Source organism: Phyllostomus hastatus, unplaced genomic scaffold (assembly GCF_019186645.2).
Source record: "Phyllostomus hastatus isolate PE091 unplaced genomic scaffold, TTU_PhHast_1.1 phas_contig_17, whole genome shotgun sequence".
Lineage (NCBI taxonomy): Eukaryota > Metazoa > Chordata > Mammalia > Chiroptera > Phyllostomidae > Phyllostomus > Phyllostomus hastatus.
In genome coordinates this window covers 41,730,131-41,753,208 of record NW_025333664.1, presented here as the reverse complement: position 1 = coordinate 41,753,208, position 23,078 = coordinate 41,730,131, and the positions used below count along the sequence as shown (strand labels likewise).

General features: G+C 38.4%; 1 protein-coding gene across 1 annotated transcript in view; it reads right to left on the bottom strand.

Moving 5' to 3' along the window:
* The window catches only part of KIZ (kizuna centrosomal protein), a 158,958-nt gene that overhangs the window by 34,667 nt on the left and 101,213 nt on the right, over nt 1-23,078 (bottom strand). The window contains 2 exon segments of the mRNA XM_045833099.1: nt 28; nt 78-178. Coding sequence (XP_045689055.1) covers nt 28; nt 78-178 — 102 coding nt within the window.

The window sequence follows — 23,078 nt, the reverse complement described above, 5'->3', positions numbered from 1 at the left end:
TTCCCTGAACACAGCACTGGCCACCACCCTGGGTCTCCTAGACATTGATTTCAAGTGCTGAATCCTCCCTTGCTTACTGACAGTTGTGAGGCAGAGGCATCCTTTTGGAATCTGTCTTCAGTTTGATTGGTATTATATTCAAGGGCAGACTGCTTCAGCAACTGGTAGCCTTTTGTTTCTATAGATTACAAAAAAAAAAGGCAAAGATAACTGGATAGCTACATGCAAAAGAAAGAAGTTGGACCCTTATATCATATAGAAAAATCAACTCAAATGTGATTAAAGACTTAAATCTAAATCCTGAAATTATTAAATTCTTAGGAGATAACAAAGGATAAAATCTTTGAGACTTCTGATTTGGCAAAGATTTCTTGGATGACCAAAAGCACAGTTAACAATATATAAAACAGGCAAATAGGACTACATCAAACTTAAAATTTTTGTGTGTCAAAGGAAACAACAGAATGAAAAGGCAAATTATGCAATGGAAGAAAATAATTAAAATCATATATTTGATAAGGGGTTAATATCCAGAACATATAAGGAACTTATATAACTTGACAATGACAAAAAGATAAATAACCTTATTAAAATGGGCAAAGGACTTAAATAGACATTTCTCCAAAGAAGATATATAAATGACCTATAAGCACATGAAAAGATGCTCAAAATCACTACTTATGAGGGAAAGGTAGACCAAAACCACAATGAGCTATCACCTCATACCCATCAGGATGTCCACTATAAAAAAATACCAGAAAATAACAGTGTTTAGTTAAGGATGTGAATAAGTTGGAACCCTTGTGCATTGTTAGTTGGTATGTTAAATGGTACAGCTACTAGGGAAAATAATATGGAGCCTCCTCAACAAATTAAAAGTAGAATTACCATATGATCCAGCAATCCCACTTCTGGTTATATGTCCACAAAAAACAAAAACAGGATCTCAAAGAGTTATTGGAACACTTTTGTTTATCACAGCATTATTCATTATAGCCAAGAGGTAGAAGCAACCCAAACATCCATCAATAGTTGAATGGATAAAGAATATCTGACATATACATACAATATTGTGCAGCCTTAAAAAGAAAGAAATTCTATCACATACTACAGCATGAATAAACCTTAAGGACATTGTACTAAGTGAAATGAGCCAAACAGGTATGATTCCACTTATATGAAGTATCAAAAGTGGTCAAAATAATAGAAACAGAAAGGGGACAGTGCATACTAAAGGCTGGGTGAGAAGGGGGAGGGGTCTTAGTGTTTAGTGGGTAAAGTATTTCAATATTGCAAGATGAAAAAGCTCTAGAGATCTGAATAACATGAATATATTTAACACTGATTATTGTATACTTAAAAATGGTTAAGATGGTAAATTAATGTTACATATTTTTTACATAAATTTTTTAAAGTAGTGAACAGATATCCCTATTTGTCCATGACAATTCAGGTTTATGTCTGTTGTTCCAGTATAATTATTAATAGAATTCACTTCTGTTATTAAAGTTTCCTAATTTAGATAATAAATGATATGGTTACCCTACTTTGGAGACATACAAGGTCTGTCCATTAGGTATCCAGCCATGTAATATGAATAATAGAGACATTCACTGAAGAAGATGCAATAAACATTGTACATAGGACAATGATGCCTCAGTCCTCTTCAAAGTAGGTACCTTGGGACCTCACAAAGTTCTCCCAATCATCATCAGCTGTCCCATCATATTTTCCTGACTCTCATTGATGGTCTGAAATCTCTTCCCTTTCAAAGGTGATTTTAGTTTTGGGAAAAAGTAGAAGTTGCAGGGCACCAAATCTGGGCTGTAGGAGGGCTGAGTCACCTGGATAGTTTGATGTTTTGCAAAAAAACTGCATAAGACATGATGCATGAGCAGACACATTGTTGTGATGAAGCTGCCAATCACCAGTTGCCCATAGTTGTAGGCCTTCTGAATCATCTGAATAGTTTCCAGGGAGGGATGTTCAAGCTTAACTCAAAATTTGATGCAGATTCATTGCTGTACTCACTCAATCATTTTGAAAGCAACGGCCACACAGTACACATGCTCACTCTGTGGTGTCTACTGCCCCCAATGACAAGTATAGTGAAACCATCATTGTTCACACATACACTTTCCAATCCACTCACCTTGTCTGCCAGGTTACATCAATGTTGCACAAACCATTTTTGCTATATTAACCACAGCTGGACTTTCTCTGGATAGACATCCCATATAAACCAAATGAAATGCAGTGGCATAGTTGGGTAGAGTGGGCATAGTTGGCATGGTTGGATTTTTAAAAAAACATGGTAAAAATACTTGAACACTGATTGTGTATTTGATGATATTGATAAATTATTATTGTTTTAGGTGTGGAAAAAATACACAGAAATACTAAATTTTCTACTACCTAGTGAGAAGTTTCTTAAATTCTTCCTACTTTTCCAATGCATGCAAATTATTTTTTTAATTTCCTCTTTTTAGATACTCTGAAAATGAACAAAAAGCAATTTAGTTGAACCTAGTTTTCAAGACTCAAAGACAGGTTGTATGTTTATCTGAGGTGGCCAAATTGTAGTCATTTTTTTAGTGCGTCTGTGGATAGGCTTAACTCATGGTAAAATGGTATCTTTCTACTCTAGGCCTTGCAGCAGACACTGTAGGAATGAACCAGAAGAAACAGTACTAAAAACCTTGGTTCATCCTTTGTTCACTTCGAAGCACTTCCTGCTCTGCCTCTCAGGCTCTCACATTTGAGTGCATGTGTCCTAGGCTGGGTGAATGGTAGGAGAATCACAAAGAACAGTAATAGCAACAGGATGAGCTCAGAGATCCAGAGCTGAGAACAGAGAGAGCATATGTAGGGAGCAAAGCCAGGTGCACCAAAGGGATTAGCAGCAGCCCCGACCTGGCTCAGATCCACAGCACACCCTTAGCCCTGCAGAGCTTCTAATAGCATGTATTGTATGTAAGTTAAGGTGGAGAAGATTGTTGTGAAAAACAATAAATAAAGATGACATATGTAAGGCACCCAAGTAACACAACATTTCCTGCTACCTAAAGTCTCAAGGATACCTCAATAAAATAGAGGATGGAGAATTAGAGTGTTAGTGCAGACATAACAAAACAATATTCACTTTTACATGTTCAGTGTGGCTATAGATAAAAGGTCCCTGATCTTATGTTAGCACCAGGGGCTGGCAATCACCTTCCTGCTTTTGCTGACTCAATTTAAGAACTTAACCACAAGGCCTTATTACTGGATTAAAACTACCATCATGACAAAGAATAAAAATATAACTTCTCTTGACTTACTGAGAATCAATCAAGAAAAAGGTATTTAAAAATGAGCATATTTTGGAGTATTAAATGTCATGTAGCTAAAATATGCACAGGCAGGGCTCTTAATTCTGAAAATAATAAATTCTAAGGTAATACTTTTTAACATTGTTAGATTGTAAAATCAGTTTGGCACACCGGAAATAGTATTTAGAAAAGTTAATAAACAAAACACCCAATGCAGTGGATGCAGAGGAGAAGGTATTGTGTTGTGTAACTTCTGGCAGTGTGTGTTGAGTTTTGGCCTGGAGAGAAAATGTTTCTTGCTGTGTAGTTTAGTCCCAGTGTCCTAGAATGGCTCCAACAGGGTGGCATCATAACACTCTCCAACTAATCCTAATATCCATTTTACTTCAGATTTTCTGTAAAATAAGTTGGGGGGGGCTTAATAAAATCAAAGATAGTGTATCTGACTTCTTAAAAGGTACAAAATCATTATAAAAAAGGTGAAAATACTCTGTTTTGTTTTTATTTTATGAAGGTCAACCAAAAAGTTATTCAGGTTTTAGGATACAAGTCCTGATTTCAATGACCCTATGCTATTTTTGTATTCAATTAAACTTATTTGCTCAAGGAAAAGTGGCAAAGATAGAAATTCAAATTAAAAAAAAGAAAACAGTTGCTGATTAATAAACACTCCTGGTGGCTGGAAGCCAGAGTTGGGGTTTCCTTTTGTCTACTGTTCTAAGATAAATCATTTGACTTTAGTGAATTGGCTCTCATATTCCTCAGAATCAGGAAAATAAGGGGGAACACAAAAAACCTTGTAATTTACTTATAAAAATTGTGTATTTATTCCTACATGTTTAAACTTCAGTCACCTTCAAAGTACACTCTATTTGATGCAATATACCTATGGAGATGTTTTTTCTACTGCTCAAATAAGTTTCTAGACTCATCAATTTTGATGCCTTTTTAGTGACTCCCACTTTTTGTTTTACCTCTTCCACAATGGCAAGACTTTTTTCATTCAGGGAAACAAACAAAAAGAGTCGTTTGGGGTGAGATTGAGTGAATAGGGAGGGTGAAGCATTGGGGTCATGCTGCTTTTTGGTCAAAAACTACTGAACACTCAGCATGGTGTAGGCAGGTGCGCTCATACATCACCCATCATGGAATGGGCAAATGTGTTGAATCTTCCAAAAAAAATTCATTGAATCCAGCCTCTCACAACAAGCAGCCAGCTGGTAGACTGATACATATGGGTTCCCCTAGAACACTCATCTAGCAGGGGGAAGCCTGTGCTACAAAGGGGCCTACCCTCCAGAAGATAATTACATTTTGGGGGGGGGTCCTACCTCATTTATTTTCAGGAGGAATTTTTTGTAAAAACTATTGAGCTAGTAGTTTCAACATTTCAGATTTAGGGGGATTAAGTATTTTGTCTCAATACAACACAGAACTGATGTTTTTACTGGAAGGAAGAAATGTGAATTCATTCTCAGCAGCAAGGGACCACTTTACTACTCTGGAAAAGATAGGCCATTCCCATGTTCCACAGGCTTTCCATTCTGGTTCCCTTCCTTATTCAAGGGCTTGGAGTAATTGGCCTGTGGGCTTTCCCTTCAGTGCTGCTTGAGCCTGCTTTCAACTATACAGTAGTATTGGAGTGAGACAGCTCATTTCCTCTATCCCATTCAACTAAAGCACACCCCCTTTTGAGCCATGCCTCCTCACTGGTATTTGATGCTTAAACCTGTGGTCCTTTTCTAAGTGGAGAGTCACTGAAAGTGATGTGAACAATTTTTATGAGATGCAGCTGCTCTGACACAAGTAATAAAAGTTTGGTAAAATTAATGCTGGGGACTGCTGGGCATCTATCCCCTTCACCCACCACCACACATCCTTTCTCTAATGGTTTAAAGGCAAAGTGAAGTTAAAATGTAAAAGGATTAAGTGCATTTCTATGGTGGAATAAATACTGATTGAGGCAGGACCAGAAACACCAAACCAGTTGGAGAAATCTAGTAGATAATCAGAACTGGGAGTTGTTCTCCACACATGTATCACACCCTTATTTTAGTCAGAAGAACTGCACCAAACAACATATGAAGGACTGGGAGACGATCCAAAAAGGAAAAAAACAAAATTAAGATTTTATTAAAAACATGATCAGGAGAGGTTGCAGGCTACATAGCCTGTGTAGAAACAAGGGAAGAGGGTTCAACAACACAGGTACTGTAAACAAACTGTACAGGGCAGGATTGTAAATGCAGACACTTTCTGTAGCCAAGCAGGAAACACACACAAAAAGAGACTTTGGTCAGGTGGGAGCAGTGGGAAGGGTGAGGCAACACAAGTCCTGTCCACTGGGGAGAGCTATTCTCTGGTCAATTGCTGCTGAGTGGGAAAGTGGGCTTAGTCTCGCCAGACTTCTGCACAGGCCAAACAGAACATACTTGCAATGTTGAAACTAGATGGTAACAAGCAATTTTTTCTGTGTTACAAGAAAACTTTGTGAAAAACTTCAGCCAAGGGATACAAGCTACTTGTCAGAAAAGCTTACTCAGTTGAAAGAGCAGACAAACCATTATCAAGGGAGGCTGCAACAATTGTATGGAGATTTTTAAGTAGCTGTCTATTTCAAATGGACCAGATTTCAGATTCTTTGGAAACAAGTGTATTCTTTTTGCTGGGGGTGCCCAAACAATTCAGATATCCTCCAGGAATAGTTTAGAAGACTTGGCTAGGAGGCCAACTTCATAAACCAAAAAGGCAAAGCTAGGAATGAGGTGGTGGCAACTCAAACCCAGGCTTTTGATAGTGAAGAATCAAGTGGTGAAAAGCTACACTATTTTGACCTGGAAATTCATAGTTATTAAAGGAATGAATGAACAAACAAGAGAGCAAAGGTAACATATCTAAAGGTTTAGTTAGCCTGCTATAAACAAGGTAGGAACAAGGTTAAAATAATTCTTAGGGGAAAAGACTAATCTTCTCAACACGCAAGTAAACTCTGAAGTCTTTAATGAGTGGCTTCCTGGGACTCCAGGGGAACACTTCCTCTCATTAGTAATGTCAAACTCTCAGAAAACAATTGAGCAATGAAAATTATTAGAGAAAACAATTATTTCTAAAGAATACAGTTATTTTCAATTAGAATACTCTGATACACACAGAAACAAACATCCATGCATATTCAAGCTTTCAGTTCTGGTTCTCTTGGTCAAGCATCTATTACATATTCAAATCTGTGTTAAGATTTAGTTTAAAAAGTTTAAAAATTGCAGTTAAAAAATAAGGCAGGGGGTCCAGGGGCTAAAATCTATCGTTAGCTATTAATTCCAGACTGATTAACACAATGAGATAAATATATTTTCCCAGTCTGTGATCTTCCTACAAAGTGGTGATGAATCTCTGAGACTGTTTTTTCTTTTTGATATGAATTTGAGTTTAGAAAATGGAAACCACTAGAGAAACAAAATGAAACATGCTGAATAAAGGGAGGTAGGGGAGGGATGATATTGAGGAGAGAAGAAAAAAATCCAACTTCTTATCTTTTATTCTCTTTTATATGCAAATGTACACCTGCTAAAATACTTCTAAATCTACAAATAAAAAGAAAAAGAAAATATCTGATGAACAAGTGCTTTTAGCAACCAATTACAAGAGCCAGATAAACGTGTCCTTCACCAGCCTCTATGGGGTGTCTCCCAGGCAGAGAATCTGCCCAGAGCTTTTGCAGAAATCCCTAATGAAAAAAGAAGAGTTGAGCCTGGAAAAGGAATAACAAAGGGAGATGCAAACAATACTATCACTATAGCTAGGAAAAAAAAATGACCTTGAGCTGCAAAAAACTGGGCATCTCTGAGTAAGGAAGGATAATTACTATTCCTATATGAGGTGTGTAGAATTTTTTAAATTAAACTTAAAAATTATTTCCTGTCCACTGAATTTCCCAGTGATGTTATTTTTCATGTATATGTACATTCACACAATTTTCTTTTTTGCATAATACACTACATGTGTCACTGATGCAGCAAACCCAGTTGTTATTGTAAAACAAAACAAAAATTATGGGATATATTATATTTCTAAAATTAATTCTAAACATAAATATTATCACTTAAAATCCAGAAACCACTTACCTAGTCATCTGCTCAAATGAAAATGAGAAAATATTAGGATATGGATGCTTTATACTGAAAATACAGAAAACTCATCTATATTTAGGAATTATTTTTATTTAAGGCCATAAGTCTACGTGAATGTGACAAACATAGGTTGGGTCCACTTTTCATAACCAGACTTCCCACTCACTCTACCAGTTGCTCTGGGCCTGTCAATCTATTCAGGTTTCTCAGGCCTCTCACAGAGACAGTTGATGTACAGAGAAACTCTTAAAGCACAGGTGGCAAACACAAGGCCTGTGGGCAGAATCCGGCCTTCCATCTTGTTTTATCCAGCCTGGCACCTTATTTCTACCCAGCATCATCACCAATTTCCTGCTTAACTGTTACAGAGTAGTTACATGTATACAGTCCTAAAATTACATTCGGCCCTTTGAAGGCAACCAACCACAAGGCTGATGTGGCCCCTGGTGAAAATGAGTTTGGCACCCCTATTGTAAAGCATATGAATGAGTTGCTTGGACTAACTCAAAATGTATTAAACATTTAAATATAAGACGTAAAACCATAAAACTCCTAGATGACAACATAGGTGGTAAACTCTCTGACATCAGTCTTAATAATAATTTTCCTGATTTATCTCCTTGGGCAAGGGAAACAAAAGAAAAAATAAACAAATGGGACAACACCAAACTAAAAAGGTTTTTGCGCAGTAGAGGAAACCATCAAGAACAAAAAGCCTACTGAATGGAAGAGGATAGTCACCAATGACAAAATTTATAAAGAACTCATACAACTCAACACCAAAAAAAAATCCAATTAATAAATGGGCAGAGGACCTGACCAAACTCTCCAGAGAGGACACACAGATGTCCAATAGAGTATGAAAAGATGCTCAACATCACTAATCTTCAGAGAAATGAAAATCAGAACTACAATGAGAGATCACTTCATACCTGTCAGAATAGCTATGGTCAATAAATCAACAAACAACAAGGGGTGTGAAGAAAAGAGAAACCTCATTCACAGCTGGTGGGACTGCAAATTGATGCAGCCACTATGGAGGAACCTTGATAAATTAAAAATAGAACTGCCTTGTGACTTAGCAATACAACTTGTGGGTATTTATGTAAGGAAATCCAAAACACTGATTTGAAGATACATGTACCCTACGTTCATTGCTGTGTTATTTATAATAGCCAAGATATGGAAGCAACCTAAGTACCTATCAATAGAAGACTGGATAAAGAAGATGTGAGATACACACACACACACACACACTAGACTATTACTCAGCCATAAAAAAGAATAAAATCTTACCATTTGTGACAGCATGGGTGGACCTAGAAGTTTATATGCTACGTGAAAGTCAGTCAGGTAAAGACAAATACAATTTCATATGATTTCACTTTTTTTATGTGGAATCTAAAAAAATAAAAGAAATGAACAAAGCAAAAACAGACTTATAGATACAGAGAACTGAGGGTTGCCAGATGGGAAGGGGTTTGGGGACTGGGTGAAAAAGGTGAAGATGTCCAAGTCCTTTATCCTTTTTGCTCAATCCCACCACCCCCTAACCCTACACCCACCAGAGCTGTCAGCCTGTTCTCTATGAGTCTGTCTCTATTTTGCTTGTTAGTTCAGTTTGTTCATTCGATTCCACATGAGTGAAATCATGTGGTATTTGTCTCTCTCTGACTGGCTTAGTTCACTTAGCATAATGCTCTCCAGGTCCATCTATGCTGTTGCAAAGGGTAAAATTTTCTTCCCTTTTATGGGAGTCGTATTCCACTGTGTAAATGTCCCACAGCTGTTTTATTCACTCATCTACTGATGGACAATTGAGCTGCTTCCATATCTTAGCGATTCTAAATAACACTACAATGAATATAGGAGTGCCTATGTTCTTTCAAATTAGTGTTTCAGGTTTCTTTGTATAAATTCCCAGAAGTGGAATTGCTGGGTCATAAGGCAGATCCATTTTTAATTTTTTGAGATTTCCATAATACTTTCCACAGTGGCTGCGCCTGTCTACATTTCCACCAACAGTGCAAAAGGGTTCCTTTCTCTACATCCTTGCCAGCTCTTGTTGCAGTGTGGTGATTGTGGGGCGGGGGGAGGGAGTATTAAGGAGGATAAATGGTAATGGAAAAATACAAAATAAAAATTTTGAAAAATAATATTTAAAAAAGGAAAAGGTGGAGAGATTAGAAAGGACAAATTGGTAATCACAACATAATTATAGGGTTGAAATACAGCATAGGGAATATAGTCAATAATATTATAATAACTATGTATGGTGACAGGTGGGTACTAGACTTATTGGGGGAATCATTTTGTAAGTTATATAAATGTTTAAACACTATGCTATATATCTGAAAGTGATATAAAATGTCAACTGTAAATGGAAAAAAATTCATGTCCGTCCAGAACCTTAGAATGTGACCTTGTTTGGACTTAGGTTCTTAGCAGATATAATTAGTTAAGAATCTTAAGATTAAATCCTCCTGGATTTACTGTGGGTCTAAATCCAATGACTAGTGTCCTGAGAGGAAGAGTGGACACAGAAGACACAGAAAAGAAGGTGATATAAAGATGTAGTTAGAGACTGGAATTATGCTGCCATAAATCAGAACCTACCAGAAGCTGAAACAGGCAAGGAAGCATTCTCCCTTGGTGCCTTCAGAGGGAGCACAGTCCTGCTGACACTTTGATTTTAGATTTCTAGCATCAAGCTATACATTTCTGTCAGAAATGTATATACAGAATACATTTCTGTTGTTTTAAGTTTGTGGTACTTTGTTATAGCAGCCCTAGGAAAATATACTAAGGCCTCTGTGTCCACTGGTTTTGCATACATGGATCCAACCAACTGCAGATGAAAAACATTTTTTAAAAATCCCAGAAAGTTTGAAAAAGCAAAACTTGAGTTTGCCACTTACACTAAATCCATGAAAATGAAGTGATGTGTAGGCATACCCTGCTGTAGCCAATATGAAAATATAATACCTTTTTAAATAAGGGCCGTGAGCATCTGTGGATTTGGATATCTTGGGCCTGGGCAGGGGTTGGGAGGGTTCCTGTTAGGGGAATGGGTCCTGGAACCAGTCTTCTAAAAAGATATTGAGGGATAACTCAAATATACTCCCTAATCTCTGATTTTATTAAAATATCTAAATCCCAACTTGTTGTCTTTCTCCACTTGAGTCTCTTGCATCAAGTGAGGTTATTTTACATGACCTCCAAGGACTCTTTCATCTTTCCAACCACCTGCTCCACGATTCTCACACCTGAGGAGTCACCTGGGTGTGTTATAAAAGACTGATGCCTTGCTCCCACTCCTACAGTTTCTGATGTAACTGGTTAAGGGAGGAGCTGGAACATGGATATGTTTTAAAACTCCACATAGAATTCTACTGTGCAGCCACTAAGGAGAATTTCTCTGGGCACATAGGATTTCATTTCCTTGAATGTAGGGACATCCAATCAAGGGCACTAGTCAGAAAACTGCCTTTCATTCTTTAATAACTATGTTAAATCAGTATCACCACCTTGCAACATCACAAGTGAGGAATGCTCTGCTAGAACAACCAGCAGGCAGTAGTTTAGGTGGGTGAATTTCCAGCAGACTGACCCTTACCATAGAGACAGGGCCATATCTAGACAGTCTAAAAGCACATGGTGGTTCCTTGGTTTTGCACAAGTTGGGGGTCCCCTGTCTCTGGTGCAGAAAGTGTCATGTCTTTACTGATTCTTGTACATTTCTGAGAATGGACAAATGAGGAATATTCTTAGTAAAGTCTCAGTAGTGGAGATATCATGCTACTATACTTTGGTAGTCCAAATTTACCACTGCAGTCTTTTCTCCCAGGATAAATCTACACCAAAGACAACTTGGCTAGTATGTTTCCATCTTTTTCCCAATTTGATGTAAAACTCAAGCAATAATATTTTGTCAAGCACTTTCCAGAAATCCCAAGTGACACCCTTCAAACTTATGCTGACCTCCCACAAAGCTTCTAAATGGATGTACCTTAGTATGACCTTGAATATTTTAGCTTTTCAAAGACTGTTAATGAGAAATGGCAGTCAGTCAACCACTTTCAATACAGCTTGACCAAGAGAATTGGTGTCAAAAAAATGAGAGGTTGCATGGACATTCTTAGAGGTTTAACCTCTTAAGATAAAAGCTGAGAGCTCTTTTTACATGGAGCTTAAGGAGATGAGTTTTGTCAAGATGGGCACATGAGTGGGAAAAGTATTGGTTGAGTGAATGACTGAAAGATAGTTTTTTGCCCTGAACCAACAAACATTTAAACAAACTCCAATACTCCTTTTTTCTGTTTTTTTTTTCATTGTTGTTCAAGTACAGGTGTCTCCATTTCCCCACCACCACCACCACCACTTGCCCCCACCCCAGCCATCCCTTCCCATCCTTAATCCTATCCCCTTTTGGTTTTGTCCATGTATCCTTCACTTTTATTCATTTCTTTAAAAAAGTGAGAGCCCACTGTGTGCTAGACACTGTGTTAGGTGATGGGCTTTTATAACATTTAGCATAAGCTACATCATTTGCTAAAACTAAAGTTCACTTAACTCTCAAAGGTAAATTTAATTGAATACAAATAGAATTGTCAGTATGGAAAATTTCACTTTGGGGATGTAAGCAGTTTAGAAGATGACTTTCCCTCATAATAGATAAGCATCACTTTAGTTCTGGCCCAAGTGTTTCAAGAAAACACTGACCTGAATATACTACTACTGTGGCAGGAAAAGGAAAAAACCCATGATAAGCTTCTGTGCTCTCTGTAGCATCTGCAAAATTCCCCGTGCCTTGTTCCTTCGTCTCCCATATGTGGTAGCTAGACCTAACTTCTGCATTTAGCTTCTGTAACCTTGCTTTGCCACGTAGGCAGGAAGCCTGGGGCTATTTAAACCCTGGGGAAGTAAAGGTCAGGTCTCAGAATTTGGGATTTTTCCCCTCTGGGCCCTTGTGCATAATAAAGGATCGTGCTCTGCCATATCTCCTGCGAGTGAGTTATTTTCGCAACACTACCAGCATGTGGTTTCAGGCTTATGTATACACAGATTTGCCTCTCTTTATAAAGGGAATACCTCTAGGCACAATCCATACTCAGAAATCCTTGCAGCTTCCCACCTCTGTAGCCCTAACACAAGAGAAAGGAAAGGTAGGTACAGCTGTGTTCATCACTGCTCTCAAAAGTATTTTTGCAGAGTTCATCTCTTGTGATACACACCAACATTTAATTGATCCTGACATCCTGATGGAGTCACTTCTTTTATAAAACAAGAGGCAGAGTGGTAGAACAGGAGTACAGGGCTTAAATTCTGAAGTTTGAGTTCTATTCAAGATCTGAGACACTAGCTATACAGCTTTGAGCCAGGAATCAGCCTTTCTTAGTTTCTGTTGGACTGTCTACAGAATGTTACTAATATTTACCCTACAAGGCTGTTATGAAGATTATAGAGATGATAGAGATTTAGTGAGGGCAAGGATACAGTCTTTTGCTGTCCCTGGTATTCCCAAGTAAAGGCATAATATTACATGCAAATGATATATTATTCATTATGGATAGAAAACCATACATACATTAACCATACATTAATATTTTATTTCTACCTGAGTTCTTCAGTGCGAATAACTAGACTAATAAAAGGGGTAGATTATTTTAACAACAGATCACAGGCTGTGATAATATTTACTCTGGCTGTGTGTGTGTGGATGTGTTTAAGGGAGGCTTTCTATGTACACTTAAGCATAGATTACAGATTATAGAAGCTAGAGTTATGAAACTCTTACTCTCCATAATGCTCAATAACAAAGCAGATGACTTCAGAGCAAACTCTTGAGGGTGAGCCCCTCTTCCAAAAAGACTTATGTTTGGGGGTGATAAGAAGAAAGGGAAACAGAGAAATGAGAATGTTGGCACATGTGATTTCTTTAATGTAGACAGAGACTCAAGAGTTCCCAGAAATGAGAATTGCTTCAACAGTGTCCCTCTAGAGAGCATGTTCCAGCCATGGTTCCAGCACCCAGCATAGAATTTCACACCTGGAATATATTCATCTTGGTTTCGCTGATGGAGCCAAAAAGTTTTTCTGTTATTGAGCTGTGAATTCCTTGGCTGCAACACTCATAAACAGGGCCTTCTGAGTTACACTCTGTAATTAGGTTTGATTAATGTTCTGCCTTGTACATGGCAGCTCTGCAAGTACTAAAGATAACTTTTGTGCCCTTCTCAGGTCAAACTTACCCAGGATCCTCATTATTCTGAAAATTGTATAACTTCAGACTTTCCCACCCATTCTGCCCACTCTCCTGGTAGCCTGCTCTTGGCTTCTTTCTTTACTATATCCCTTCTGAGATGGCTGCAAAGTAAATAAAGCCACACAGAAGGACCCACACTGAAGAAGAATGTTTCTGGATCATTGAGAAGTACTGTTGATGGTGGGCATCAATCTGGGAAACATCTTTAACAAGTAACTTTTAATCATATCATCATCTGGGTTTAGGTACATAAAGTAGCCTAAATTATCATTATTAAGCAATCTTATCCACAAGGGAGATTCTCACGAAAAGGAACCACAGGAAAATATTAATGATAATGTTAGTGTATTGAGAAAACTGGTGCCCTCATTAGACTTAAGGTTTTGAAAAAGTGGTCCACACGTATATGTGCATAGTTCCCAAAATGTGTTCCATAGAACATTAATTCTGTTGATTATTTATAGAAAGAATTACATTTTCAAATAGAAGGTAAGTTACTTGATTCTAGGTTCACACTTTTAGACATTTCATTTACTGAAAGCCTTCTAAAAATCTTCAATATGCTCCTGTGCATTATGCATGCTACAGAGGGAGACAGAGACCAGACAGGGTTTAGTTAGCTACAAGATATGTATTCCTTGAAGTATCTTTTGGGTGGAACACTACACAGAAACATTTGGGGAAATGTTGCATCAGATCATCAACCTTGTAAGGCAGCACATTGGGGGAGGACTGTCACCTGGTCATCAGGAACCCTACAATGCTCTCACCTGTGTGCACATAAGGTAGAAACAGCTGGGCCTTAACCAACACCACTTCGTCAGCTTTTTGTGTCTTCAGGAAGGGTTTCCTCAAGGGACAAACTAGAAGTTCCCAATGTAGCACGAAACCCTCTTCAAGCGTCTTCTTTCGCCTTCTTCCACCTTCTTCTTCTTCTGATAAGTAAACATACTTCTGGATTCAAATCATCAGTTGGGAAATCTCAAGTGGGAATTTCTTGCAGAAACTCATTTAGTGATACTATCAGGAATCATGGCAGCCCTGCAACTCAGGAAGGTGAGCAGCTGTCAGAACAGTAAACAAGCCAGTGTGTCCAGATGCCCTTCCAGGACTTGTCTTGGGCTTACTCTTTTTGTGGCACTGCATCCCCATTGCCCCTGTTTCTCTTCCATTTTGAGTTTGCATTGTGAGGTTCCTTTTAACTAGATATCACTGGTTTGAAATGCTGGGGATTGTGGGGCCAGTGCATAAAACTAATACTACTACTAACATTCACATTAATATTAGAACTCACAGCTAACATGTATGAGTGTCTAGCACATGCTTGGAACTTTCACACACATGACTTCATTTAAATTTTAAGATAATCTTGCCAGGTACTATGTATGTCTGCTTTTCCAATACAGAGGCCCACAGAGATGAAGAAATGCCCAGGGAGTAGCAGACACTGATGGCTGATGCCAAAGCTCAGGCTCAACTGCCACACTTCCTCAACTGCCAGGGGACAGCCTCTAGAATGTTCCTTTTCTTTGGAATATTCTACAAGGAATGCAGACTGTACAAGTAGGAAAGCCTCAACAGAAGTATTATGAATGGGGAGGCAGCACTTATCTTAAATTAAACTATATCCTTGCCTTGTCTTACTTTACCAAAGGCCAAATCTCCAAATAATATGACAAAAGGTACAAAAATTTAATAAAGAGATGATGGTTAAGAACTTAGAGATCAAAGCAGCTTCAATGACAGACACAAAAAATACTGTTAAGCAGAGCCAAGGTGCATAAGCCACTAAGGCATTTACCTCATGGGAGGTCCAGTGTGTGGGGAGCCAAAAAATGAATAGTGTGGTGGCAAGGACAGAATGGCAATGCTCAAACAAAGTAAATGGCTTTGAAAAGGTTTTTTTTTTTTTTTTAAACTATCTCCTGAGTTATTTTAAGTCTAATATTCTGGCATACAATAGGGACAAAGCATTTTTTTAAATTGCCAACTATTGCTAGATTGATGGCAGGTTGTTGGAATTATAATTTCTTTAAAAATCTTAATGGCAAATAGTGCTTATTACTTTTAGGTTCATCACACCTCTTTCTGCATGAAGAGAAGGAAGATTTGAAATCCAGGTACTTAACTATCTCTTCTCTTATACAGAAATTCTATGAGATAGATACAGAGAACAAATTGGTGGTTGCCAGAGGAGGAGGATAAGAGGAGTACAAAATGGGTGAAGGGGATTAAAAGGTACAAATTTTCTGCAACTTAAAACCACAATGAGATAACACCTCATGCCTATCAGAATGGCTATTATCAATAAGTAAACAAACAAAATGTGTTGGTGAGTATGTGAAGAAAATGGAACCCTTGTGCACTGTTGGTGGGAATGCAGATTGGTGTAGCCACTGTAGAAAACTGTACGGAACTTCCTCAAAAAATTAAAAATAGAACTACCATATGACTCAGCAAACCCTCCTCTGAGTATTTATCTGCAGAAACCTCAAACACTAATTTGAAAAGGTATATACACCCCTATGTTCACTGTAGCATTATTTACAATGGCCAAGATATAAAAACAACCTCTCCTGTGTTTTGCCATGTATAATATGCACCCCATATTTTTGGCCCAAACATTCAAGAAAATATATCTTTCATCTTAAATTTTTAACTCAATTATTTATTTATATTTCAAAACAAAACTGATTATTGTATTCCAGGGTATTATTTTGTATATGGAATCATTCTTGTTTCCTAGAGTTATACTCTTAACACATAAGCATAAATAAAAGAATTAAAAACCTGGGAGGAGGGAAGATGGCGGTTTTACTCTAGGCAGCACGTTTCTCGGCTTCTGTGAAGAGGAGGGAAACTCGCGGTTCAGTGGAGAAACAGAGCAAGTGGACTAGGTTACCGAATCACTTTTGAAAGCAGGACATCAAAAATTATTGCAATCATTGAAAAACCAGACGGTAAGGAGACTGCTTCATGACAAAAGGGACATAGGGATCAGCACGGGGTCTAGGGGTGTGCAGTCTCCAGGCCCAGTGCTCCTGGGTCGGCCTCAGGGCTCCCGGGAGAGGGGAGTCACTGCTCCCTCCCCTGAATATGGGGGTTGAGCAACTCCAGGGGAGAACTTGTTGCTTGAAGGCACAGATTGGCCAGTTGGACTGGGAAAAAATTGCTCAGGGACTATGAACACCCACCCAGAGACCTGGGAGAAGTGAGGGCCTCCAGCCGGCATGACCAGGGGCAGCCTGGAAGAGCGTCCACACCCTTAGCCCTGCAGGAGTGCAGATGGGTGGAAAACCCAGAGCCGGGAAGGACTCGGGCATTTTCAGGTCTCAGAAGCCAGCAGTTCTGATCTGGGAAAGTGCGTGGCCCCATCGGGAATCTTGACTCCTGCGCTGTGATCCCGGAGGGGATGCAGCGCTTAGTGCCTTCCTATAGCCAGAAACTCAAAAATTTCCAGCCAGCCCGACCTGGGGCGGCCGGGAAATACGCCCACAACCATAGCCCGGTGGAAGTGCAGATCAGTGGAAAGCCCAGGGCCAGGAAGGACTCGGGCGTCCTCAGGTCTCAGGAACCTACAGTTCTGATTTGTGGAAGCGCTTGCCCCATAGGGAATACTGACTCTTGTGCTGTGAACCCAGAAGGGTCGAGACGCTTAGGGCGTTCCTAGAGCCCGAATCTCAAAAGTTTGGTGGAGGGGTGCGCCCTTTTACAACTCCCAGGGAGGTCGCAGTGAATCCCAAAACGTCGCAGGTGCCTCCCGAGATCATACTGGAACCCTGCAGGGACCCCAGAGTCCAGAAGAACGTGGCGGTGAGCTCCGGAGAGCGAATGTGCTCAGGAACGCCCAGGGTTCCTGAGAGACTTGCTGAGATCTGGCTGGGAAGAGAGAGAAGCATTTCAAAGGGCCCTCAGCCGGCTGAAGCCAGCAAGATAAGAAAAACTTGTCTGGCCAGTTAGAAACCCTCCCCTGAATATGAGGGTTTCAGGGGAGGTTTTTTTTATATTTTTATTTTGTTTGGTTTGGTTTTGTTTTTGTGGCTATTGTTGGTCGATTGATTTTATCTTGTGTTTTAAGTGACATTTTATTTTTCAATTCTTACTATTTTTATATCTCGCAATCCCTTATGTTTCTCTTCCATTCATCCTAATATTCTTTCCAATCCAAATTCATCTCTCCTGCACTCCATCTTCTACTTTTCTTTCCTTTTTTTTATCTTGCAAGTTACCATAAATTTGTATGATCTTTTTCTCACCTTTCCAACATTTTTTATTTTAATAATATTTTGGTATTCTTTTTCTTTTTGTATAATCTTCTTTGCTTGGCTGGTTATACTGTCATTTGATAGGTTCCCCCTGGTATCTCAGTCACAGTGTGTTGATAATTTACTATCCTTCATCTCTGTTCCATTAATACACCTCTCAAGGTTCTATACTCTTTATTCTTGTTAACTAGATCTCATCGATTCTGCCACAAGACTGTCACTTTACTATTACTGTTAATAAGACCTAGTCCATACAATTGTAAATACTACTCAATACCCCTACCTGATCTCAGCCCACTTTGCAATTTCCTGAACTATACTATTGTGGGGGTTCTCTCTATTCTGTAACACTCTACTCTTATATACTAATCTTTAATCCAACCCTACCTTAGAATCTGACCTCCCACAGCCTCACAGCTTTCTAGATCCAACTATCAATCCTCTCGTCCCCAATAAGAGTCATATCCTCTTTCCATCCTTTCTAAAATGTGCATAGTGGGGTGGAGGATCACGGTTAACACTATAAGGAGCCAAAGGATAACCCATCTCTTCTCTACTGGCTGCTAATGTAAATATCATAGTACACTGTCTTGCTGTCTTAAACCATTTCGCCTTAATCCTCCACCTGATCACAAAAAAAGAGTAGGGGGAAGATGTGAACACCAGGAAACATGAAAGAGATTGCACCACCAAATCCCATAAGTATTCTACCACAAAAGTTCTCACCATAATTGCAGGGAACCAGAACAGATCAATTTAAGAAACAGAGGCTAACAAGAAGAAACCCATGAACAATGAGAACACAAAGAAACAACCCCCAATTGAAGGGAAACGAGGAAGCCTCAGGAAAAATGCTAAATGAAATAGAGGCAACTCAACTATCAGATAGTGAGTTCAAAACAATGATTATCAGGAAGTTCAATGAACTCACAATGACCCAACAGAAATTAGAGGGAAACTACATCAATCTCACTGCAAACTATATAAATATGAAAAAGAAAATAGAAACTCTCAACAAAGGCCAAGAGGAAATGAAGAATACAATTTCTGAACTGAAGAACACAGTAGAAGGAATCAAAAGCAGGATCAATGTAGCAGAAGATCGGATTAGTGAGCTAGAGGACAAAGTAGAAAACAACATGCAGAAAGAGTAAGAAAAGGAAAAGAGGCTCAGAAAGAATGAAGAGGGATTAAGAGAAATACAAGACAATAGGAAATGTAATAATATCCGTATAATAGGGATACCAGAAGGAGAAGGAGAAGAAGAAGAACAAGGGATCGAAAACCTAGTCGAAAAAGTAATGAAGGAGAACTTCCCTAATTTGATGAGAGAAAAAGTCACACAAATCCAGGAAACACAGAGAATCCCAATCAAGAGGAACCCAAAGAGGCCCACCTCAAGACACATCATAATTAAAATGGCAAAATTTCAAGACAAAGAGAGAATCTTAAAGGCAGCAAGGGAGAAAAAGGAAGTAACATACAAGGGAGCCCCAATAAAGCTAACAGCTGACTTCTCAATGGAAACACTTCAAGCCAGAAGGGAATGGCAAGAAATACTCCAGGTAATGAGAACCAGAGGTCTGCAACCAAGGCTACTTTATCCAGCAAGGCTCTCAATCAAGACAGAGGGCCAAATAAGCTTCCCAGACAAAAGAAGTCTAAGAGAATACACCTCCACCAAACCAGCTCTGCAAGAGATTCTAAAGGGACTGCTTTAAAGAAGGGAAGGAAGAGAGAGAGAGAGAGAGAGAGAGAGAGAGAGAGAGAGAGAGAGGAACACACATACACAAAAGACAATGAATAAGTACCTATCAATAATAACCTTAAATGTAAATGGATTAAATGCTCCAATCAAAAAACATAGAATAGATGAATGGATAAGAAAAAATGACCCACATATCTGCTGTCTACAAGAGACTCACCTCAGGATAAAAGACCTACACAGGCTGAAAGTGAAGGGCTGGAAACAAATCTTCTAAGCAAATGGACAGAAAAAAAAAGCTGGGGTAGCAATACTCATATCAGACAAAATAGACTTCCAAAAAAGGTCCATAAAGAGAGACCCAGAAAGTCACTTCATAATACTCAAGGGAAGAATCCATCAAGAAGACATAAATATTGTAAATATATATGCACCTAACATAGCAGCACCCAAATTCATAAAGAAAATCTTAGAGGACTTCAAGAAAGATATGGACAGCAACACAATTATAGTGGGAGATTTTAACACCCCACTATCAAAAATGGACAGATCTTCCAAACAAAATATCAACAAACATATTGTGGCATTGAACAGTACCCTTGATGAAATGGACTTTACTGATATATACCTAGCCCTCCATCCAAAAGAAGCTAAATATACATTCTTTTCAAATGTACACGGAACATTTTCAAAGATAGACCACATGACAGGACACAAAACAAGCCTCAAGAATTTCAAGAAAATTGAAATCATACCAAGCATTTTCTCAGACCACAAGGGACTGAAGCTAGAAACCAACCCGAAGGAAAAAAACCAAAAACACTCAAAATCATGGAGATTAAATAGCATGCTATTAAACAATGAATGGGTCAAGAATGATATTAGGGAAGAAATCAAAAGGTTTCTGGAAACAAATGAAAACAAACTCACAACAACCCAAAACTTATGGGACACAGCCAAGGCAGTCCTGAGAGGGAAGGTCCTGGCGATACAGGCCCACCTAAAAACGTTACAAACATTCCAAACAAAAAACCTAACCCTACGTCTACAAGAACTCGAGGAACAACAACAAAGACAGCCTAGAGTAAGCAGAAGGAAGGAAATAGCCAAGATCAGAGCAGAATTAAATGACATAGAGACTAAAAGCACAATTCTAAGGATCAATGAATCCAAGAGCTGGTTCTTTGAAAACATAAACAAAATCAACAAGCCTTTAAGCAGACTCATCAAGAAAAAAAGAGAGAAGACCCAAATAAACACAATCAGAAATGAAAGAGGAGAGATTACATCAGATACCACAGAAATACAAAGGATTGTAAGAAATTACTACAAAGAACTGTATGCCAAGAAATTTGAAAACCTAGATGAAATGGACAAGTTTCTAGAAAAATATTATCTTCCAAAACTTAATGAAAAAGAAGCAGAAAGCCTGAGCAGACCAATAACAGCAAAAGAAATTGAAGCAGTAATCAAAAAACTCCCAACACACAAAATCCCTGGACCAGATGGTTTCACAGGAGAATTCTACAAAGCATTTAAGGAAGAGCTTATCCCTATCCTTCACAGAGTATTCCAAAAAATCCAAAAAGATGGGAGTCTCCCACACTCTTTTTATGAGGCCAACATCATCCTAATTACAAAACCAGATAAAGACACAAGAAAGAAAGAAAACTTCAGGCCAATATCACTGATGAACATTGACGCTAAAATCCTCAACAAAATACTAGCAAGCCACATCCAACAATACATTAAAAAGATCATACACCATAACCAAGGGGGATTCCTTCCAGGGATGCAAGGATGGTTCCATATTCACAAATCAGTAAGTGTAATACATCACATATACAAAAGCAAAGAAAAAACCACATGATTATATCAATTGATGCAGAAAAAGCATTTGAGAAGTTACAGCACCCATTTATGATAAAAACACTCGGCAAAGTGGGAATAGAGGGAACATTCCTCAACCTAATAAAGGCCATATATGAGAGACCTACAGCCAACATCATTCTCAATGGGCAAAAATCAAAACCTTTTCCATTAAGATCAGGAACAAGACAAGGCTGTCCACTTTCACCACTTCTATTCAATATAGCACTGGAAGTTTTAGCCACAGCAATCAGACAAGAAAAAGAAATAAAAGGCATCCAAATCGGAAAGGAGGAAACAAAACTGTCACTGTTTGCAGATGACATGATAGTATACACAGAAAATCCTATAGACTCCACCAAAAAACTGCTTGACCTAATAAATGAATTTGGCAAAACAGTGGGATACAAAGTAAATATCCAGAAATCAAAGGCATTTCTGTACACCAACAATGAAACAGCAGAAGAAGAGATCAAAGAAAAAATCCCATTTGAAATAGCAAAAAGAAAAATAAAATATCTAGGAATAAACCTAACCAAAGAGGTAAAAGACCTGTATTCAGAAAACTACATAACACTCAGGAAAGAAATCAAGGAAGACACAAACAAATGGAAACATATACCATGTTCATGGATTGGAAGAATTAATATCATCAAAATGTCCATACTACCCAAAGCAATTTACACATTCAATGCAATTCCTATTAAAGTACCAATGGCATATTTCACAGACATAGAACACTTCAAAAATTTATATGGAATTATAAAGGACCCCGAATAGCTGCTGCATTTTTGAGAAAGAAGAGTAAAGTAGGAGTGATCACAATACCCAACACTAAACTATACTACAAGGCCACTGTAATCCAAACAGCCTGGTACTGGCAATAAGAACAGACACAGATCAGTGGAAGAGCATAGAGAGCCCAGAAATAAACCCAAGTCTCTATGGTCAATTACTATTTGACAAAGGAGGAAGCAACATAAAATGGAGTAAAAATAGCCTCTTCAACAAATGGTGTTGGGAGAACTGGACAGCCATGTACGAAAAAATGAAAAATTGAACACCAACTTACACCATATACAAAAATAAATTCAAGGTGGATAAAAGACTTAAATATAAAACGTGACACCATTAAAGTCCTACAGGAGAACGTAGGTAGGAAAATCTCAGATATTTCACGAAGAAACTTTTTACTGACTTGTCCCCTAGAGCAAGGGACATAAAGGAAAGAATAAACAAATGGGACCTCATCAAAATTAAAAGCTTCTGCACAGCTAAAGAAAACAGTATCAAAATTAAAAGAGAACCAACTGTATGGGAAAACATATTTGCCAATGATATCTCAGACAAGGATTTAATCTCCAAAATATATAAAGAACTTACATGACTGCACTGTAAGAAGACAAGGAATCCAACTAAAAAGTGGGCAAAAGGACTTGAACAGACACTTCTCCAAGGAGGACATACGGAAAGCCCAAAGACATATGAAACGATGTTTAATATCGCTAGCTATCAGAGAGATGCAAATTAAAACCA